We start from the raw sequence: 18635 nt of genomic DNA, 5'->3' as shown, positions 1-18635 counted from the left end.
CAGGCATAGAAGGTGGGAGACCAGTGAGGAGGCACAATAACATATATATGTAGTATATATATGTATGTATATATTTGTATGTATTTTTTCCCACAAGAAAATATTCTAAAAATGATGTGAAATTCTCCATTCCAAGGCACACAGAGATTCCTAGCCAATTACCTCAATAAACTCCAATGCTATAATGTCTCATACTTTTTTTAATATTTATTTTTTTATTGGGGTATAGTTGCTTTACAATGTTCTGTTAGTTTCTGCTGTACAGAGAGGTGAACCAGCCATATGTATACACATATCCTGCTCCTTTTGGATTTCCCTCCCATCCAGGTCACCACAGAGCACCGAGTAGAGTTCCCTGTGCTATACAGCAGGTCCTCACTAGATATCTATTTCATATCCAGTGGCGTATATATGTCAATCCCAATCTCCCAATTCATCCCTCTCCCCTTTCCCCTGCTGGTGCCCATATGTTTGTTCTCTACATCTATGTCTCTATTTCTGCTTTGCAAATAGGTTCATCTGTACCATTTTTCTAGATTCTTCATATATGTGTTAATATACGATATTTTTCTCTTTCTGGCTTACTTCACCCTATATGACAGTCTCTAGGTCCATCCACGTCTCTACAAATGACCCAATTTCATTCCTTTTTATGGCTGAGTGATATTCCGTTGTATATATGTACCACATCTTTTTTTTTTAAAGCTCTTTATTGGAGTATAATTGCTTTACAGTGTTGTACAAGTTTTTGCTGTACAACGAAGTGAATCAGCTGTATTTATACATATATCCCCATATCCCCTCCCTCCTGAGATTCCTTCCCACCCTCCCTATCCCACCTCTCTAAGTCATCACCAGTCATTGAGTTGATTTCCCTGTGTTATGCAGCAGCTTCCCACTAGCTATGTATTTTACCTTTGGAAGTGTATACACGTCAATGCTACTCTCTCATTTCGTCCCAGCTTCCCCTTCGCCCCCCCACCCTGTGTCCTCAAGTCCATTCTCTACATCTGCATCTTTATTCTTGCCCTGTCACTGTGTTCATCAGCACCAGTTTTTTAGATTCCATATATATGAGTTAGCATACGGTTTTTTTTTTTCTCTTTCTGGCTTACTTCGCTCTGTATGCCAGACCCTAGGTCCATTCACCTCACTACAAATAACTCAGTTTCATTCCTTTTTATGGCTGAGTAATATTCCATTGTGTATATGTGCCACATCTTCTTTATCCATTCATCAGTTGATGGGTATTTAGGTTGCTTCCATGTCCTGGCTATTGTAGATAGTGCTGCAATTAACATTGGGGTGCATGTGTCTTTTTGAATTATGATTTTCTCAGGGTATGTGCCCAATAGTGGGATTGCTGGGTCATCTGGTAGTTCTATTTTTAGCTTTTTTAAGGAACCTCCATACTGTTCTCCATAGTGACTATATCAATTTACATTCCCACCACCAGTGCAAGAGATTTCCCTTTTCTTCACACCCTCTCCAGCATTTGTTGTTTGTAGATTTTTTGGTGATGGCCATTCTGACTGGTGTGAGGTGATACCTCATTGTAGTTTTGATCTGCATTTCTCTAATAATTAGTGATGTTGAGCATACTTTCATGTACCTCTTGGCCATCTGTATGTCGTCTTTTGTGAAATGCCTATTTAGATCTTCTGCCCACTTTTTGATTGGGTTGTTTGTTTTTTTGATATTGAGCTGCATGTGCTGTTTGTATATTTTGGAGATTAATCCTTTGTCAGTTGGTTCATTTGCAGATATTGTCTCCCATTCTGAGGGTTGTCTTTTCATCTTGTTTATGGTTTCCTTTGCTGTGCAAAGCTTCTATGTTTAATTAGGTCCCATTTGTTTATTTTTGCTTTTATTTTCATTACTCTAGGACATGGATCAACAAAGATCTTGCTGTGATTTATGTCAAAGAGTGTTCTTCCTGTGTTTTCCTCTAAGAGTTTTATAGTATCCGGTCTTACATTTGGGTCTTTAATCCATTTTGAGTTTATTTTTATATAAGCTGTTAGGGAGTGTTCTAATTTCATTCTTTTACATGTAACTGTTCAGTTTTCCCAGCACCATTTATTAAAGTGACTGTCTTTTATCTATTGTATGTTCTTGCCTCCTTTGTCATAAATGAGGTGACCATAGGTGTGTGGGTTTATCTTTGGGCATTCTATCTGTTCCATTGATCTATATTTCTGTTTTTGAAGGCATTGCAATATTAAGCAAAAGATGATGGTGGATCAGAGTGCTGTTGGTGGCATTATTGAGAGGCAGATGGATTCTGGGCATCTCTTGAAGGCAGAACTGATAGAATCTGCAGTTGAGTTTACAGGGATAAACCATAAATTATGAGTTTTCTTTAAAATAGAAAACAAAATGTTTCATATATGTGTACATGGGAACTAGAGAGCACAGATTGTAAGTCATGTATTATGATAGATGTAAAATTACCTGGTAGAATCTGTACTTCCTCTTTTTCAAAAGATTTTTTGGTGTTTTATTGAATTATAATTAACTTGTTATATTACTTTCAGGTGTACCACATAGTGATTCAATATTTTTATACATCACAAAATGATCACCACCAGCTGTCACCATACAAAGTTCTTGACTGCATTCCCTATACTGTACAGTATATCCTGTGACATTTATTTCATAACTGGAAGTTTGTACCTCTTAATCTCCCTTACTTATTGTGCTCATCCCCCTACACCTTTCCCCTCTGGCAACCACCAGTTTGTTCTTGGTATCTATGAGTCTATTTCTGTTTTATTGTGTTTGTTTGTTTTGCTTTTAAAATTCCATATATAAATGAAATCATATGGCATTTGTCTTTCTCTGTCTGACTTATTTCACTTAGCATAATACCATCTAGGTCCATCCATGTCATTGCAAATGGCAAGATTTCATTCTTTTTTATGGCTGAGCAATATCCCATTTATTATATATACCACATCTTCTTTATCCATGCATCTATCAATGGACACTTAGGTTGCTTCCATATCTTGGCTAGTGTAAATAATGCTGCAACAAACAGAGGGGGACATATATTTTTTTGAACTCGTGTTTTTATTTTCTTCAGAAAAATATACCACTTGGGTTGCTTTGGTATCTTGGCCATTGTAAGTAGTGCTGCTATGAACACTGGGTGTGCATGTATCTTTTTGAATTAGTATTTTCATTTTTTTTCCAGATGTATTCCCAGGAGTGGAATTGCTGGATAACATGGTTGCTCTGTTTTTAGTTTTTTGAGGAACCTCCATACTGTTTTCCATAGTGGCTGCACCAATTTACATTCCCACCAACAGTGTACAAGGGTTCCCTTTTCTCCACACCCTCTCCAGCATTCGTTATGTGTAGACTTTTTGATGACAGCTATACTGACAGGTGTGAGGTGATAGCTCACTGTTGTTTTCATTTGCATTTTTCTAATAATTAGTGATTTTGAACATCATTTCTTGTGCCTGTTAGCCATCTATATGTTTTCTATTCAGATATTCTGCTCATTAAAAATTTTTTTTAGTATTGAGTTGTATGAACTGTTTATATATTTTGGATATTAACTCCATGTTAGTCATATCATTTGCAAATATTTTCTCCCATTCCATCGGCTGTCTTTTTGTTTTGTTGATGTTGAAACCATCAACAAAATAAAAATCAAAAAGCTTTAAAAGCAAAAGCTTTTAAGCTTAATCATGTCCCATTAGTTTATTTTTGTTTTTTATTTCTTTTGCCTTAGGAGACAGATCTGAGAAATGTTGCTATGATTTGTGTCAAAGAGTGTTCTCCTTATGTTCTCTTCTAGGAGTTTTATGGTTTCAAGTTTTTCAAGTCTTACATTAGGTCTTTAAACCACTTTGAATTTATTTTTGTTTATGATTTGAGGAAATATTGTCATAACATTGTTTTACATGTAGATGTCCAGTTTTCCCAGAACCATTTATTGAAGAGCCAGTCTTTTCTCCATTGTATATTATTGCCTCCCTCATTGTAGATTAATTGACCATAGGTGCATGGGTTTATTTCTGGGCCTCTATTCTGTTCCATTGATCTATGTGTCTGTTTTAGTACCAGTACTATACTGTTTTGATTACTGTAGCTTTGTAGTATAGTAGGATGTCTGGGAAAGTGATACTTTCAGCTTTTTTCTTTCTTCTCAAGATTTCTTTGGCAATTCAGGGTCTTTTGTGATTCTATATGAATTTTAGGATTATTTGTTCTAGTTCTATGAAAAATTTCATGGGTATTTTGATAAGGATTGCATTAAATCTGTAGATTGCTTTGTGTAGTATGGCCATTATTAATATCTTAATAATATTAATTCTTCAAATCCAAGGGCATGGGATATCTTTTCATTTCTTTGTATCATCTTCAATGTCTTTCATTAGTGTTTTATAGTTTTCAGAGTATAGGTCTTTCACCCCCTTGGTTAAATTTATTGATAGGTATTTTATTCTTTTTGATGTGGTTTTAAATGAAAATTTCAAAACTTTTTTCTTTCTGATAGTTTATTATTAGTATATAGAAACACAACAGATTTCTGTATATTAATCTTGTATCCTGCTACTTTGCTGAATTAATGTGTTAGTTGTAATAGTTTTTGGGTAGAGACTTTGGGGTTTTCAACATAAAGTATTGAACTTGGTGTACCCCCCCCAAAATAATAAATAAATAAATAAATAAATAAATAAATAAATAAATAAAGTATTGTCTAATCTACATATAGTGACAGTTTTACTTTCTCCCTTCCAATTTGGTTGTCTTTTATTTCTACTTCTTGTCTGATTGCTGTGGCTAGGACTTCCAATATTATGTTAAATAGAAGTGGTGAGAGTGGGCATCATTGTCTTCCTAAATTTAGAGGAAAGGCTTTCCGCTTTTACAGTTGAGTATGATACTAGCTGTGGGTTTGTCATAAATGACCTTTATTATGTTGAGATATGTTCCCTCTATGCCCACTTTGTTGAGAGTTTTTATTATGAATGAGTGTCAAATTTTGTCAAATGCTTTTTCTGCATCAATTGAGATGATCCATTTCTTCTAGGTTGTTCAATTTGTTGATATATAACTGTTCATAGTACATTATTTTATCCTTGCTTTTATTAATGTGGTGTATCACATTGATTGATTTGTGAAGGTTGAAAATCCTTGTGTCCCTGTAATAAACCCAACTTGATCATTATGTATCATCCTTTTTATATTTTGTTGGATTTGATTTGCTAATATTATGTTGAGGATCTATGCATCAATATTCATCCAAGATGTTGGCTTGTAATTTTCTTTTTTTTCTTTTATAGTGTCTTTGGATTTGGTATCGGGGTAATGGTGGTGTTGCAGAGTGATTTTGGGATTGTTCTGTCCTCTGCAATTTTTTGGAATAGTTTGAGAAGGATAGGTATTAGTTATCTTTTATATGTTTGGAAAAATTTCCCTGAGAAGCCTTAAGTTCTGGACTTTTGTTTGCCTGGAATTTTGTTTTCTTTTTTCTTCTTTGTTTAATTACAAATTCAATTTTACTACTAGTGAGTGGTTTGTTCAACTTGTTTGTTAATTCTTGATTCAGTCCTGTCACATTGTATGTTTCTAAAAATTTGTCCATTTCTTCTAGGTTGTTCAATTTGTTGATATATAACTGTTCATAGTACATTATTTTATGATTTTTTTGTATCTCTGTGATATTGGTTGTCATTTCTCCTCTTTCATTTCTTATTTTATTTACTCAAGTCCTCTCTCTTTTCTTCTTTTCTCCTCTAGAATCTTTCCACTTCTTATTATGAATTGGGTCTACTTCACCTCCCCTTGAACTTCTTTGATGAACAGAGAATGTGGCAGAAGTGACACTGGTGACTCCCAATCCTAGGTCATAAAGGCAACATGGCTTCCATCTAACTCTCTGTCTTGATATGCTTCCCCTTGCAACCCAGCTACCATGTTGTGAGGAAGCCCAGGCCATGTGGAGAGGTAGTAGGTAGGTATTCTGGCCCACAGCCCAGTTTAGGGCTCAGCCAACAGCCAGCATTGACCACAAAAAATGTGAGTAAACAAGCCTTCAGATGATCCTAGACCTAGCCTTTGAGCTGCCCCAGCTTTACTAAGTTGAGGAGAGATGAGCTATCTCTACCAAGCCCTGCCCAAATTGCAGATTCATGAGCAAAATAGTTATGGTCATTATTTTAAGCCTTAAGTTATGGGTTGGTTTATAACACAGTGACTGGTAGCAGGAACATACAGAGACTATGTCATAGAAGAAATCACCTGGTTAGGACACTGCCCAGGGCTCTACCACCATTAAATAAATTAACATGTGTAAAGCACCTGAAACAATTTCTGGCATGTAAGGAATTCTCCAGGAAACACACTGATTTAGTTTTTAATCATTATTTTATTGTTATTATTGAAATTTCAGCTTAAACGTCACTTCCTCAGACAGTCTTTCTCTGATGCCACTATCTAATTCCCCACCATTTGGGGAGCGGTGGCCTTCAGTTTTATGTTCTTTTTGTCATGTGTCACTAAATTTAATTAGCTTATTTATTCATGAATTTGCTTACTTGTATTTCTCATTTTACTTTTCATACCTTTAAAAATGTGATTGAATACCTCTGTAAACCAGCTGGAACGTAATCCCCATGAGTGCAAGGAACTTAGGATCTCACTGCTCTGTTCTTGGGTTGAACAGACCTCAGGGTAGTGGACAGGCAGATGTGCTGTCCAGACCTTCCTTCAGTGGAGGGCTTGTTGCCCCAACTGCTAGAAGTGCTGCCCGCAGACGACCCTCAGCTGTTGGCTGCTTCAGGGATGGCCTCAGCTATAGAGTCGCCAAAAATCACGCCCCTTCTGGGGTGAATTGGTGACAGATGAAAGGCCCACCCATCTCAGCTAAACCTGGGACAACTCTAACAGGTCATTCTAGCTCCAGAGCTGCCCATGGGTGTGCCCAGGCTGTCACTGGGCCTGCATCATGGGTCAATTTCTCCTCCAGCCCCTTCCTCTCCCTCCCTTCCATGGGGGTTGATCCCAAGGTCATCCCTCAGTCAACACCCTGCACCCTAAGCTCCATCTCAGACTCAGCTTCCTGAGAAGCTCAGCCTGCGACAGCCGAGCTTAAGGAAGATGAGCAGTTGGTGTTTGCAGGGAGAGTGAGGTGTCTGGGACCCCCACAAGGGGAGAGCATCTTGGATGACATATGGAGTCTCCCTGCTAACAGGAGGATCTTTCGACCTAAGAGTGGGATATGGTCTCCTGCGCTGGTGGCATATGCTTAGCAGAGCTCCTTCCTCTCTTGGCAAATGTGTAAGAGACGTGAATGCACAGCGGTGGAGGAGAGGGCCCTGGTCAACTGCCAGGCTTTTATATTTACTCCTGGAGAACTGGGCTGTGAGTGCAGACTCTCACGGAATGACACAGCTGGGAGGATCCAGGGGTTCACTATGCTTCTCAAATATTTCTGCCCAAGTAACTCAAAGGGAAAGGAAGGTAAGCTTAGACACCTGGTGCAAGAAGACAGGTCATGTTTGCCCAGTGACATCAAATATATTGGAGGGGTATGTGGGGCCCCATTTAAGAAGCTCAGATCTGGATGAGAAATCCAAAGCCAAGGCCCAGAGCTCGATCTGGCTGAGGTCTGATTGAGGTCAGGACTTAGAATGAGGCTGGATTAGGGCTCAGGGTGGGGTCAGAGCTCAGGCTGGGACCAGGGTTCTCTTGGGAACCAGAGTTCAGGGCTCAATCAGAGGTCAGGATTGGAGCTCAGTCTGGGGGCCAGGACTGTCTGGGGCTGGGTCAGGGCTTGATCTAGGGCCAGTCAAGTCGTGGTTTGGCTGTGGTAGGAGCCAGGACTTAGTATGAGGCCAAGGTTTAGGACTCATTCGCCATCAGGGTCACGATCCAGTCTAGCCAGTCATGGCTAGTGATGGCTCTAACTAAGGTCATGAGCATAAGCTGGAACTTTATCTGAGCTTCCTTGCGGGGCCTGCTCAGGGCTTGGCCTCAGTCCAGGTTAGGGCTTGATTCTAGGCTGGGTGTAGCCTGGCATCAGGACTCAGTCTTGGAGGAAGTAGCTGAGCCAGCTCGGGTCAGCAAAGCACAGCCTGTGGGCCAAACCTGGCCTGTTGCCTGTTTTTGTAAATAAAGTTTTATTGCAACACATCCACACTCATTTGTGTACCCCTTGTCTATGGCTGCTTGCACGCTATGACAACAGAGTGGAGTAGCTGGAACAGAGACCATAAGGCCTGCAAAGCCCCAGATATTTATTGTCTGGTCCTTGACAGTGAAAGCTTGCCAACCCCTGTTCTAAAGACTTGGAGGCCTCTCTGGCATGTGAAAGCCAGATTATGACCTAACTCAGTGTCAAGAGCTTCCCTGAAGGCCATGGTTGCATTTAAGAGAACAAGGGGACTCAAAGGAAGCAGGGGGAAGCCTGAGCCTCAGGTTGCTGGTGTCCTTTTGGGTCCCCATGGCCAGCTGACTCTAAAGCTTTGCAGTCTTGAACTACCTGTTCTGCTTTCCTCCGTGAAAGGCACTGTCAGAGTGTTACCCTATCACCTGACAGGTAATCCCTACCTGCACATTTTTCTTTGCAGCTTCAAAAATAGCATTTCCATCCATACTCCCCCTTGGGCTGTCTTCTCTCAATGTCCCCACCTATCCCAGCCCTGACTAGGGTGTTTTCATTGGCTGGTATGGTGGCTTCTGCTGGAGCTGGAAGGACTGTGAGGCCAGCTTGGTCCCAGTGAAGTGCTACCTCAGCCCAGCTGAGAGGTGCAAGGGCAAGGGGGCTGAACTGGAGACACAGCTACCTGACAGGTACCCCTATCACCTTTAGCTACTTTCTCTTATTCAAACACACATGCTCTAAGAGGCTGTGCTAGCATCAGAGCTGTCCATGGGTGTGCCCAGGCTGTCACTGGGCCTGCATCACGGGTTGATTTCTCCTCTTGCTCCTTCCTCCTTCTTTCTCTCCCTTCCTTCCATGGGGGTAGACACCAAGATCACTCCTCAGTCAACCCCTGCACCCTAAGCTACATTTCAGACTCAGCTTCCTTGAAAGCTCAGCCTGCAACAGCCGAGCTTAAGAAAGATGGGCAGTTGGTGTTTGGGGGGAGTGAAGTGTCTGGGGCCCTCACAAGGGGAGACCATCTTGGTCTGTCTGCTGACAGGTGTGTCCTTTGCACTAAGAGTGGGAGATGGCCTCCTGTTGACTTCAGCCCCCCAGGTCCCTTCCTGTTGCTCAGTCTTGAGGAAATGGCTGTCTGCTCTGAATCTCCAGCTGCCCTTCTGATACGGGATCAGCAACCAAAACCTTTGGATGGTTTGGAGAGGAGTCCTGGAACTGAGGGCCTGACTCATTAAGTGCATCCACTCATCTGGATTCTTCAAGCTGTCCCCATGCTGTGTGGAATCATCAGAGAAATGTCTTCATTAGGGCTTTGGTCATAAACCTCATCCAAAGGTCTGTGTGTTTGCCTGACCCCCTCTTTGCTAAGACCTACTACATGAATTGTTCTCACTCGAGTCACGTCCAAGAGGTGTCCCCCTGCAGATGCGCTGTTTTGTTGTTGTTCAGATTGCTTAAATTGTATGCTTAGTTATAATTACTTGGCTATCTAGAGCATTTTGGAGCTGATTTCCGTATCTTCAGGGCCTGGTAGTCTCTACTCTGGTCCTCATCCTAGTAGTCTCTGTTCTACTTTGATGTCAAGAGATTGATTGTGCATAGGGTAAGCTGCTGGGAATGTTTTTCAAAGTCAACACCGTTCTGGTTCCAAAGAAGTAAATAAACATTGGGTGTAGCTGGGCTGATTGTGTGAGATCTCTGATGACCATAGCTAGATCAGATTTGGGGCTCTATCCCCAAATTTAGCTGGGCTTGATGGCCCTTCCTCTATCTTCAAGCTTCTTTCAGGCAGCAGTAACCATCCCTTTCCCCATGCACCCCCAGCTCCTCCCCACCCCCCCTTGGTGGACCTGTGTCTTCATTGAGGGAAATTCTCCCATCACTTTAAACCCGATGCTTTTCAGGAACATGACTCTAGGGTAAAACTTTGCTGTTGTCAATGGCATGTACACAGGCCCCAGCTCTGTCTCTAGCTCACCCTGTGGCCATTGGCTAGACTGTCCCCTCTGTGTGAGACAGGAGTGTTGAGGGATATTTCGGTATCAGCGCCAAAACCTCTGTGTTCTCTCTCAGAGCTGGGAGGAGATTATTGATCTGGCTGTGGTCAGAGCATTGAAGAGTTGAGAGACAAGCAAGGAGAGACAGGGGTCAGTCAGGGTGATGGTGAACTGGCTGGCAGGAGGTGGCACATCCAGGTGGGTCAAGGTCACTGTGATGCTCAGTCTTTCAGCAACGAGGGTGATGAGATGAAGGTGGTAGAACCTCCTTACATCATCCACCATTGTCCGAAAGTTTAAGGGTTAACTGAGTTTAACACCTCATTTTACAGATAGGGAAACTGAGGCCCAGGAGAGGAACTTCACAGAGTAGGGCAGAAGCTGAAGCAGGACAGGAACCCAGGCCTCCTGGCTCCCATATGGGAAGGGCAGAGAGGTGGACAGGAGGGGAACAGGGACCATCTCCTCCCCTCTCAGCCCCTCATGGCCCATCATTTGGCTGTGGTCACGTGGATGATCACAAAGCCCTTGATGTCTGGGAAATGGGGGCTGACAAGGTCCACCTGCAGCTGCCGTGGGCCGCTCTTGGAAGGGGTGATGTTGAATTGGACTGAGGTCCTCTCTTGGGGCTCCAGGTTGGGCACACTGGAGAAGGGAGATGGGAGAAAGGCAAACCATCAGCTCCTTCCTGAGCCTGGTCTGCCAGTCCATGGCTTTCTAGAGCCCTTAGGATCAAGGTCACACCTTGCAGCTTGACATTCAAGCCTTTCAATATGCTTTCAGCTTAGTCATCCCTTCCACCACTTCTCACTTCTTTCAACCAGTCAGGCTAGTCTCCTTCCTGTGCCCTGAATACACCTTACACTCCCCCTCCACTGGGCTTTTGTCTGGACTGTTCCTCCTACCTAGGGTGCCCTTCCCATTCCAATTACATCCTAGGCCCAGATTAAGTTTTTCTTCTAGGAGACCTTCCCAGACTATACCAGCCATGGAGACTTCTGACTTGGAAGCTCTCCATCCTTCTTTATCCCTGAAGAGCTCCTCAATTCATCACTTAAGGCCCAGCTTAAATATTAGCTCCACTGGGGCTTTTTCCTGGTCCCACCCAACACCAACTCTGGGCTGCCTCTGAGCCCCTGGGCCTTGGGGTCCCATCCCTTTGCACAAATCATAGTCTTCACTTGTAGGGTCATATGTTGCTGAGAGGCCTCCTCCAGGCAGAACAACATCTGTTCATCCTGGTGTTCTCAACAGTTGACACGTGGGTCAGAGCACAGGCCAATATGATCAAGGACCATATGCGTGTGAGTGAGTGAATGAGTGAAAGAATGAATGAGCGAGTGAATGATTGAGAATGAATAAGTAAATAAATGAGTACATGGATAAATGGAATATGTGTGAATGAATGAATGAATGCATATATGAATAAATGAGTGAATGAATAGGTAAATGAGTGAGAAAATTAAAGAAAGAATGAGTGGAAGAATGAACCAGGCAAAACTGGGTTGAGTAGATAAATGAATAAGTGAAAAGGTGAGTGAAAACATGAATAAAAGAGTGCATGAATGATTGATGGAGAGAGTAAATGAATAACAGTGAGTGAATGAATAAGTAAATTGATGATATGAATGTGAATGAGTGAGTGGACTAGTTATATGATCAAATAAGTTAATGATTCAGTAAATAAAGAAATGAATACGTGAAGAAAGGCTGATGTGTCTAGGCAGTGGGCTGTTTCCTGGGGATCCCAAATCTCTCCCTCCTCCCCCTGCTGTAAGCATCTCTGTGGCCCATTTTATAAGGAAGGCAGCCCTCCCACCCCAGGCTGATACTTACTTGATGCTGAGCTGTCCCTGGAGAAGGCCACTGCCCTCCACCATCAACATACAGTCTTTCACTGTCTCCAAGAGGGGGTTGACCACCAGCACCTCTACCACAACTGCTGCTCCCACCATGGCTGGGCCAAGCACCTGGAGGGGCAATACCCATAAGTTGCCTCCTTCCTCCCCATTCTTCCAGGAAACCCATGATCCTGGCTGGGTCAGAGGATGGGGAGTTAAACTTGTCTACCCCTTGCTTCCACCTACCCCATTATTGAGATCTATCATTATATCCATACCCCTGCATCTACACCACTTGTTCCCACCATTGAAAGTTGAAGCCAGAGCTAAAAGCACAAACCCCCAGCCTCTGATTCCCTCCCCCAGCTCTGAAGGGGGCCTGCCAGGAATAGATGGTGGATGCAGACAGGAGTCACCTTGATGGTGATGAAGTCCTCGAGAGTAATGTCCTTCTCCACCAAGAGCTTCTCTCCCTTGGCGACAAGGCACATAGCAGCCAAAAGGATCTTCTTGTCCTCTGTCAGGTCTTCCTTATATTGAGAGTAAGATATTGCAATTGGGATCTTTTTCTCTGGAAGGGAAAGCAGAGGGGGGAATTGGGAGTCTGACGTTCTTTTTCAAAGAACCCAGAAGAGGAAGGGAAGGCTCAATTCATAGTTATGGTGTCTATGATCCTTGCAACCAATCTGAGACAGTCATTATTATGACTGTCAGATTAAGAAACTAAGGCTCAGAGGGGGTAATTTCTTTCCAATGTCACATAGCAAGTAAATTAAGGAGCCAAGATAAGGTAGGATTCCAATTCAGGCCAGTCAGCTACCATGACACCAGAACTGTCTCTAAGAGCTTCTGGAGATGTGTTTAAATTTCCCTTGATGATTCCAAATGGAAATCTCTCAGTCCATCAACAATTCATCCCATCAGGAATTCACTTGCTGTTTAATGAGCACCTACTATGTGCTAGGTGTAGAGAAGAGCGGGGCCAAAGGCCTACCTCAAGCTTCCTAGTGAGGAGGCCAACTTCCTCACAGCTTCTTCAAATCCTCTCTTCCCATTAAGGTGCAGTTCCAGTCAGGCCCACCAACTGTGGAAAGCCTTCATTGTTGCCCTCACCCCTCACCCAGTGATCTTGTGCCCTCTGCCTTCTGAGCTCCCATGGTTCTGGCCACTTCTATCCCTCTCTCATTAGCCACAAGCACCCTGCCTATGTAGTCTCTTCTTTGAGCATGGGTAACCAGAGGCCAAAGGTGACTGTTAGTCTCACACACACACACACACACACACACACACACACACACACATTTGACTACTATATATTTTTTTCTTTTAGGTACAATATGTCCTTTCCAGTTTGCCCCAGCTCTACCACCTCCTACTGCTCTATTTCCACTGCTTCCTGTCCTCCTGCCTCCAAAGGCATCTGAGTTTTCAACCTGTGGAAAAGATCCTTAAAGGATTCAAACTCTCTGTTACCCCAGAGCTTTGCATATAGTCAATGTTTCTTGAATGCCCACAGCTGTTTCATATGTCAAAATTCTACCTTGTTTTCATGGGTTCCCTTAGTCCACCAGGTCATTACTAGGAGAACCCTTACTATAATAACAGTAATAATTTTAAAAGCTAACTTTTACTGAGGGATTCAAATGTGCTGGGCACTTGGAAGCACATTCATTTTATTTTAAACTATATTCTATATTTTTCTATTTTTACTTTACTACTTTGTTGATTTGTACTTTTTTCCTTTTGTTTTTTTATCCTTCTTTTGTCTTTGCATTTACTTATTTTTTATGATCATTTTTATGTGTTTGTTTTATGCTTTCATTGCCTTTTATTAGTTTGCTTTCTGCTTTTGATTTGTTTATGGTTTTATGTATTTGTTAGTTTCTAGTTTTTAGCATTTGCTTTTGTTTTTGGGTTTGTTTGCTCCCTTCTGCTTTGTTTTCATTTTTTTCTTTTCTTTTTATGAGTGCATGTGTGTATGTTTCTTTGTGGGATTTTGACTGTTTAGTTTTGCTTTTACCATTTATCTTGGAGTTTTGTTTCTTTGGTTTTTTTCCTTCTTTTTTCTCTTCCTCCATTTCTTCCACATCATGTGGCTTGTGGGGTCTTGGTGTTCCAGCCAGGAGATAGGCCTGAGCCTCCAAAGCAGGAGAGCCTAGTCCAGGATGTTGGACCACCAGACAACTCCTGGCCCCATGGAATATTAATTGGTGAGACCTCTCCCAGAGGTCTCTGTCCCAACACAAAGACCCAGCTTCACCCAAGGGCCAGCGAGCTCCAGTGCTGGATGGCTCATAACAAACAGCTAGCAAGAGAGGAACACTACCCCACCCATGAGCAAACAGGCTGACTAAAGTCACATTGAGCTCACAGACACCCCAAAACACATCACCAGATGTGGTCCTGCCCACCAGAGGGACAAGATCCAGCCCCATCCACCAGAACACAGGCCCTAGTCGCCCCCACCAGGAAGCCTTCACAAGCCACTGAACCAACCTCACCCACTGGGGACAGACAACAGAAGTATGAGGAGCTATGATCCTGCAGCCTGCAGACAGGAGACCCAAAACACAGTAAGTTAAACAAAATGAGAAGACAGAGAAATATGCACAAGATGAAGGAGAAGCTAAAAACCCACAAGACCAAACAAATGAAGAGAATATAGGCAGTCTACCTGAAAAAGAATTCAGAGTAATGATAGTAAAGATGATCCAAAATCTCAGAAATAGAATGGAGAAAATACAAGAAACATTTAACAAAGACCTAGAAGAACTAAAGAGCAAACAAACAGTGATGAACAACACAATAACTGAAATTAAAAATAGAAGGAATCAATAGCAGAATAAGTGAGGCAGAAGAACAGATAAGTGAGCTGGAAGACAGAATGATGGAAATAATTGCTGTGGAGCAGAAAAAAGAAAAAAGAATGAAAAGAATAGAGAGTCTCAGAGACCTCTGGGACATTAAATGTATCAACAATTCAGATTAGAGGGGTCCAAGAAGAAGAAGAAAAAAAGAAATTTCTGAGAAAATATTTGAAGAGATTATAGTCAAAAAATTCCCTAACATGGGAAAGGAAATGGTAAATCAAGTCCAGGAAGTGCAGAGAGTCTGATACGGGATAAAGTCAAGGAGAAACAGGCTAAGACATATATTAATAAAACTATCAAAAATTACATACAGAGAAAAAATATTAAAAGCAGCAAGGGAAAAGTAACAAATAACATACAAGGGAATCCCCATAAGGTTAACAGCTAATTTTTCAGCAGAAATTCTGCAGGCCAGAAGGGAGTGGCAGGATATATTTAAAATGATGAAAGATGAAAAACCTACAACCAAGATTACTCTACCCAGCAAGGATCTTATTCAGATTTGACAGAGAAATCAAAAACTTTACAAACAAGCAAAAGCTAAGAGGATTCAGCACCACCAAACCAGCTAAAGGAAATTCTTTAAGTGGGAAACACAAGAGAAGAAAAGGACCTACAAAAGCAAACCCAAAACAATTAAGAAAATGGTAATAGGAATATACAAGTCAATAATTACCTTAAATGTGAATGGATTAAATGCTCCAACCAAAAGACTGGTTGAATGGATACAAAAACAAGACCCATATAAATGCTGTCTACAAGAGACCCACTTCAGACCTAGGGACACATATAGACTGAAAGTGAGGTGATGGGAAAAGATATTCCATACAAATGGAAATCAAAAGAAAGCTGGAGTAGCAATACTCATATCAGACAAAATAGACTTTAAAATAAAGGCCATTACAAGAGACAAGGAAGGATACTACATAATGATCAAAGGATCAATCCAAGAAGATATAACAATTGTAAATATTTATACACCCAACATAAGAGCACCTCAATAGCTAAGTCAAATACTGACAGCCATAAAAGGGGAAATTGACAGTAACACAATAATAGTAGGGGACTTTACACCATGGACAGATCATCCAAACAGAAAATAAATAAAGAACACAAGCTTTAAATAACACATTAGACCAGATGGACTTAATCAATATTTATAGGACATTTCATCCAAAGACAACAGAATACACCTTCTTTTCAAGTGCACATGGAATATTCTCCAAGATAGATCACATCCTGGGTCACAAATCAAGCCTCAGTAAATTTAATTAAATTGAAATTGTATCAAGCATCTTTTCTGACCACGAGGCTGTGAGACTAGATACCAATTACAGGAAAAAAACTGTAAAAAATACAAACACGTGGAGGCTAAACAACATGCTACTAAATAACCAAGAGATCACTGAAGAAATCAAAGAGGAAATCAAAAAACACCTAAAGACAAATGACAATGAAAACACGACAATCCAAAACCTATGGGGTGCAGCAAAAGCAGTTCTAAGAGGGAAGTTTATAGCAATACAATCCTACCTCAGGAAACAAGAAAAATTCAAATAAACAAGCTAAACTTATACCTAAAGTAATTAGAGAAAGAAGAATAGAAAGACCCCAAAGCTAGTAGAAGGAAAGAAATCATAAAGATTAGATCAGAAATAAATGAAAAAGAAATGAAGGAAACAATAGCAAAGATCAATAAAACTAAAAGCTGGTTCTTTGACAGTGACAGGGCAAGAATAAAGATGCAGATGTAGAGAATGGACTTGAGGACATGGTGCTGGGATGAGGGGAGAGGGCAAAGGGGAAGCTGGGACAAAGTGAGAGAGTAGCATAGACATAGATACATTACCAAATATAAAATAGGTAGCTAGTGGGAAGTTGCTGTATAACAAAGGGAGATCAACTCGATGATGGGTGATGCTTTAGAGGGCCAGGACAGGGAGGGTGGGAGGGAGTCATGGGAGGGAGGGGATATGGGGATATATGTATAAATACAGCTGATTCACTTTGGTGTACCTCAAAAACTGGTACAAGAGTGTAAAGCAATTATATTCCAATAAAGAGCTTAAAAAAATAAAAGCCGGTTCTTTGAGAAGATAAACAAAATTGATAAACCATTAGCCAGACTCATCAGGAAAAAAAAGGGAGAAGACTCAAATCAACAGAGTTAGAAATGAAAAAGAAGAAACAACTGACACCACAGAAATACAAAGGATCACAAGAGACTACTACAAACAAATATGCCAATAAAATGGACAACCTGGAAGAAATGGACAAATTCTTAGAAAAGTACAACCTTCCAAGACTGAACCAGGAAGAAACAGAAAATATCAACAGACCAATCCCGAGCACTGTAATTGAAACTGTGATTAAAAATCTTCCAACAAACAAAAGCCCAGGGCCAGATGGCTTCACCAGGTGAATTCTACCAAGCATTTAGAGAAGAGGTAACACTTATCATTCTCAAAATCTTCCAAAATATAGCAGAGGGAGGAACACTCCCAAACTCATTCTATGAGGCCACCATTACCCTGCTACCAAAACCAGACAAAGATGTCACAAAAATAGAAAAAATTACAGGCCAATATCACCAATGAAAATAAATGCAAAAATCCTCAACAAAATACTAGCAAACAGAATCCAACAGCACATTAAAAGGATCATTCACCATGATCAAGTGGGGTTTATCCCAGGATCACAAGAATTCTTCAATATATGCAAATCAATCAATGTGATACATGATATTTGGTAACATATATATGGAATCTAGATAAATGGTATTGATGAACCTAGTGGCAGAGCAGGAACAAAGACACAGATGTAGAAAATGGACTAGAGGACACGGGGAGGAAGGGGAGGCTGGGACGTAGTCACAGAGTAGCATTGACATATATACACTACCAAATGTAAAATAGATAGCTAGTGGGAAGCTGCTGCATACACAGGGAGATAAGCTCGGTCTTTTGTGATGACCTAGAGGGGTGGGATAGAGAAGGTGGGAGGGAGGCTCAAGAGGGAGGAGATATGGGGATATATATGTACATACAGCTGATTCACTTTGTTGTACACCAGAAACTAGCACAACATTGTAAAGCAATTATACTCCAGTAAAGATGTATAAAAATAAAATATACCAGCACTAAACAAGTGGAATTTGAAATTAATAATACCATTTATATTAGCACCTCCAAAATGAAAAACTCAGGCATTAATCTAACAAAATATGTAGAAGATATGTACATACATGAGGAAAACTAAAAAAACTGATGAAAGAAATCAAAGACTAACTATATTAATGGAGAGATGTTCTATGTTCATGGATAGGAAGACTCAATATTGTCAAGATGTCAATTCTTCCCAGCTTGATCTATAGTCAAGGCAATCTCATCAAAATCTCAGAAAGTTATTTACTGGATTTCGACAAATTGATTCTAAACTGATTTATGTGAAGAGGCAAAAGATCCAGAACAGCCAACACAATATTGAAGGAAAATAACATCAGAGGATTGACATTACCTGACTTCAAGACCTACCATAAAACTATAGTAATCAAAACAGTGTGGCACTGATGAAGGAACAGACAAATCAGTGGAACAAAACAGAGCCCAGAAATAGATCCACACAAATATAGCCAACTGATCTTTGACAAAGGAGCAATAGAAATAAAATAGAGAAAAGATTGTCTTTAATAAATTGTGCTGGAAGAACTGAACAACCACATTAAAAAAAAGATTCTAGACACATACCTTATACCCTTTACAGAAATGAAATCAAAATGGATCATAAGCCTAACTGTAAAATGTGA

At 40.9% G+C, this 18635-nt stretch overlaps 1 protein-coding gene across 1 annotated transcript in view; it reads right to left on the bottom strand.

Annotated features, from left to right (window-relative positions):
- Positions 1 to 10610: 10610 nt before the first annotated feature.
- TGM6 (transglutaminase 6) overlaps positions 10611 to 18635 on the bottom strand; it is a 31220-nt gene continuing 23195 nt past the window's right edge. Inside the window, exons 12-14 of the mRNA XM_057704077.1 lie at positions 12377 to 12531; positions 11956 to 12089; positions 10611 to 10764 (exon numbers count right to left, since the gene is read on the bottom strand). Coding sequence (XP_057560060.1) covers positions 10611 to 10764; positions 11956 to 12089; positions 12377 to 12531 — 443 coding nt within the window. The remainder of the gene's footprint in view (positions 10765 to 11955; positions 12090 to 12376; positions 12532 to 18635) is intronic.

Source organism: Hippopotamus amphibius, chromosome 12 (assembly GCF_030028045.1).
Source record: "Hippopotamus amphibius kiboko isolate mHipAmp2 chromosome 12, mHipAmp2.hap2, whole genome shotgun sequence".
NCBI lineage: Eukaryota > Metazoa > Chordata > Mammalia > Artiodactyla > Hippopotamidae > Hippopotamus > Hippopotamus amphibius.
The sequence above is the reverse complement of the archived record's forward strand: the minus strand, read 5'-3'. Positions and strand labels throughout refer to the sequence as shown.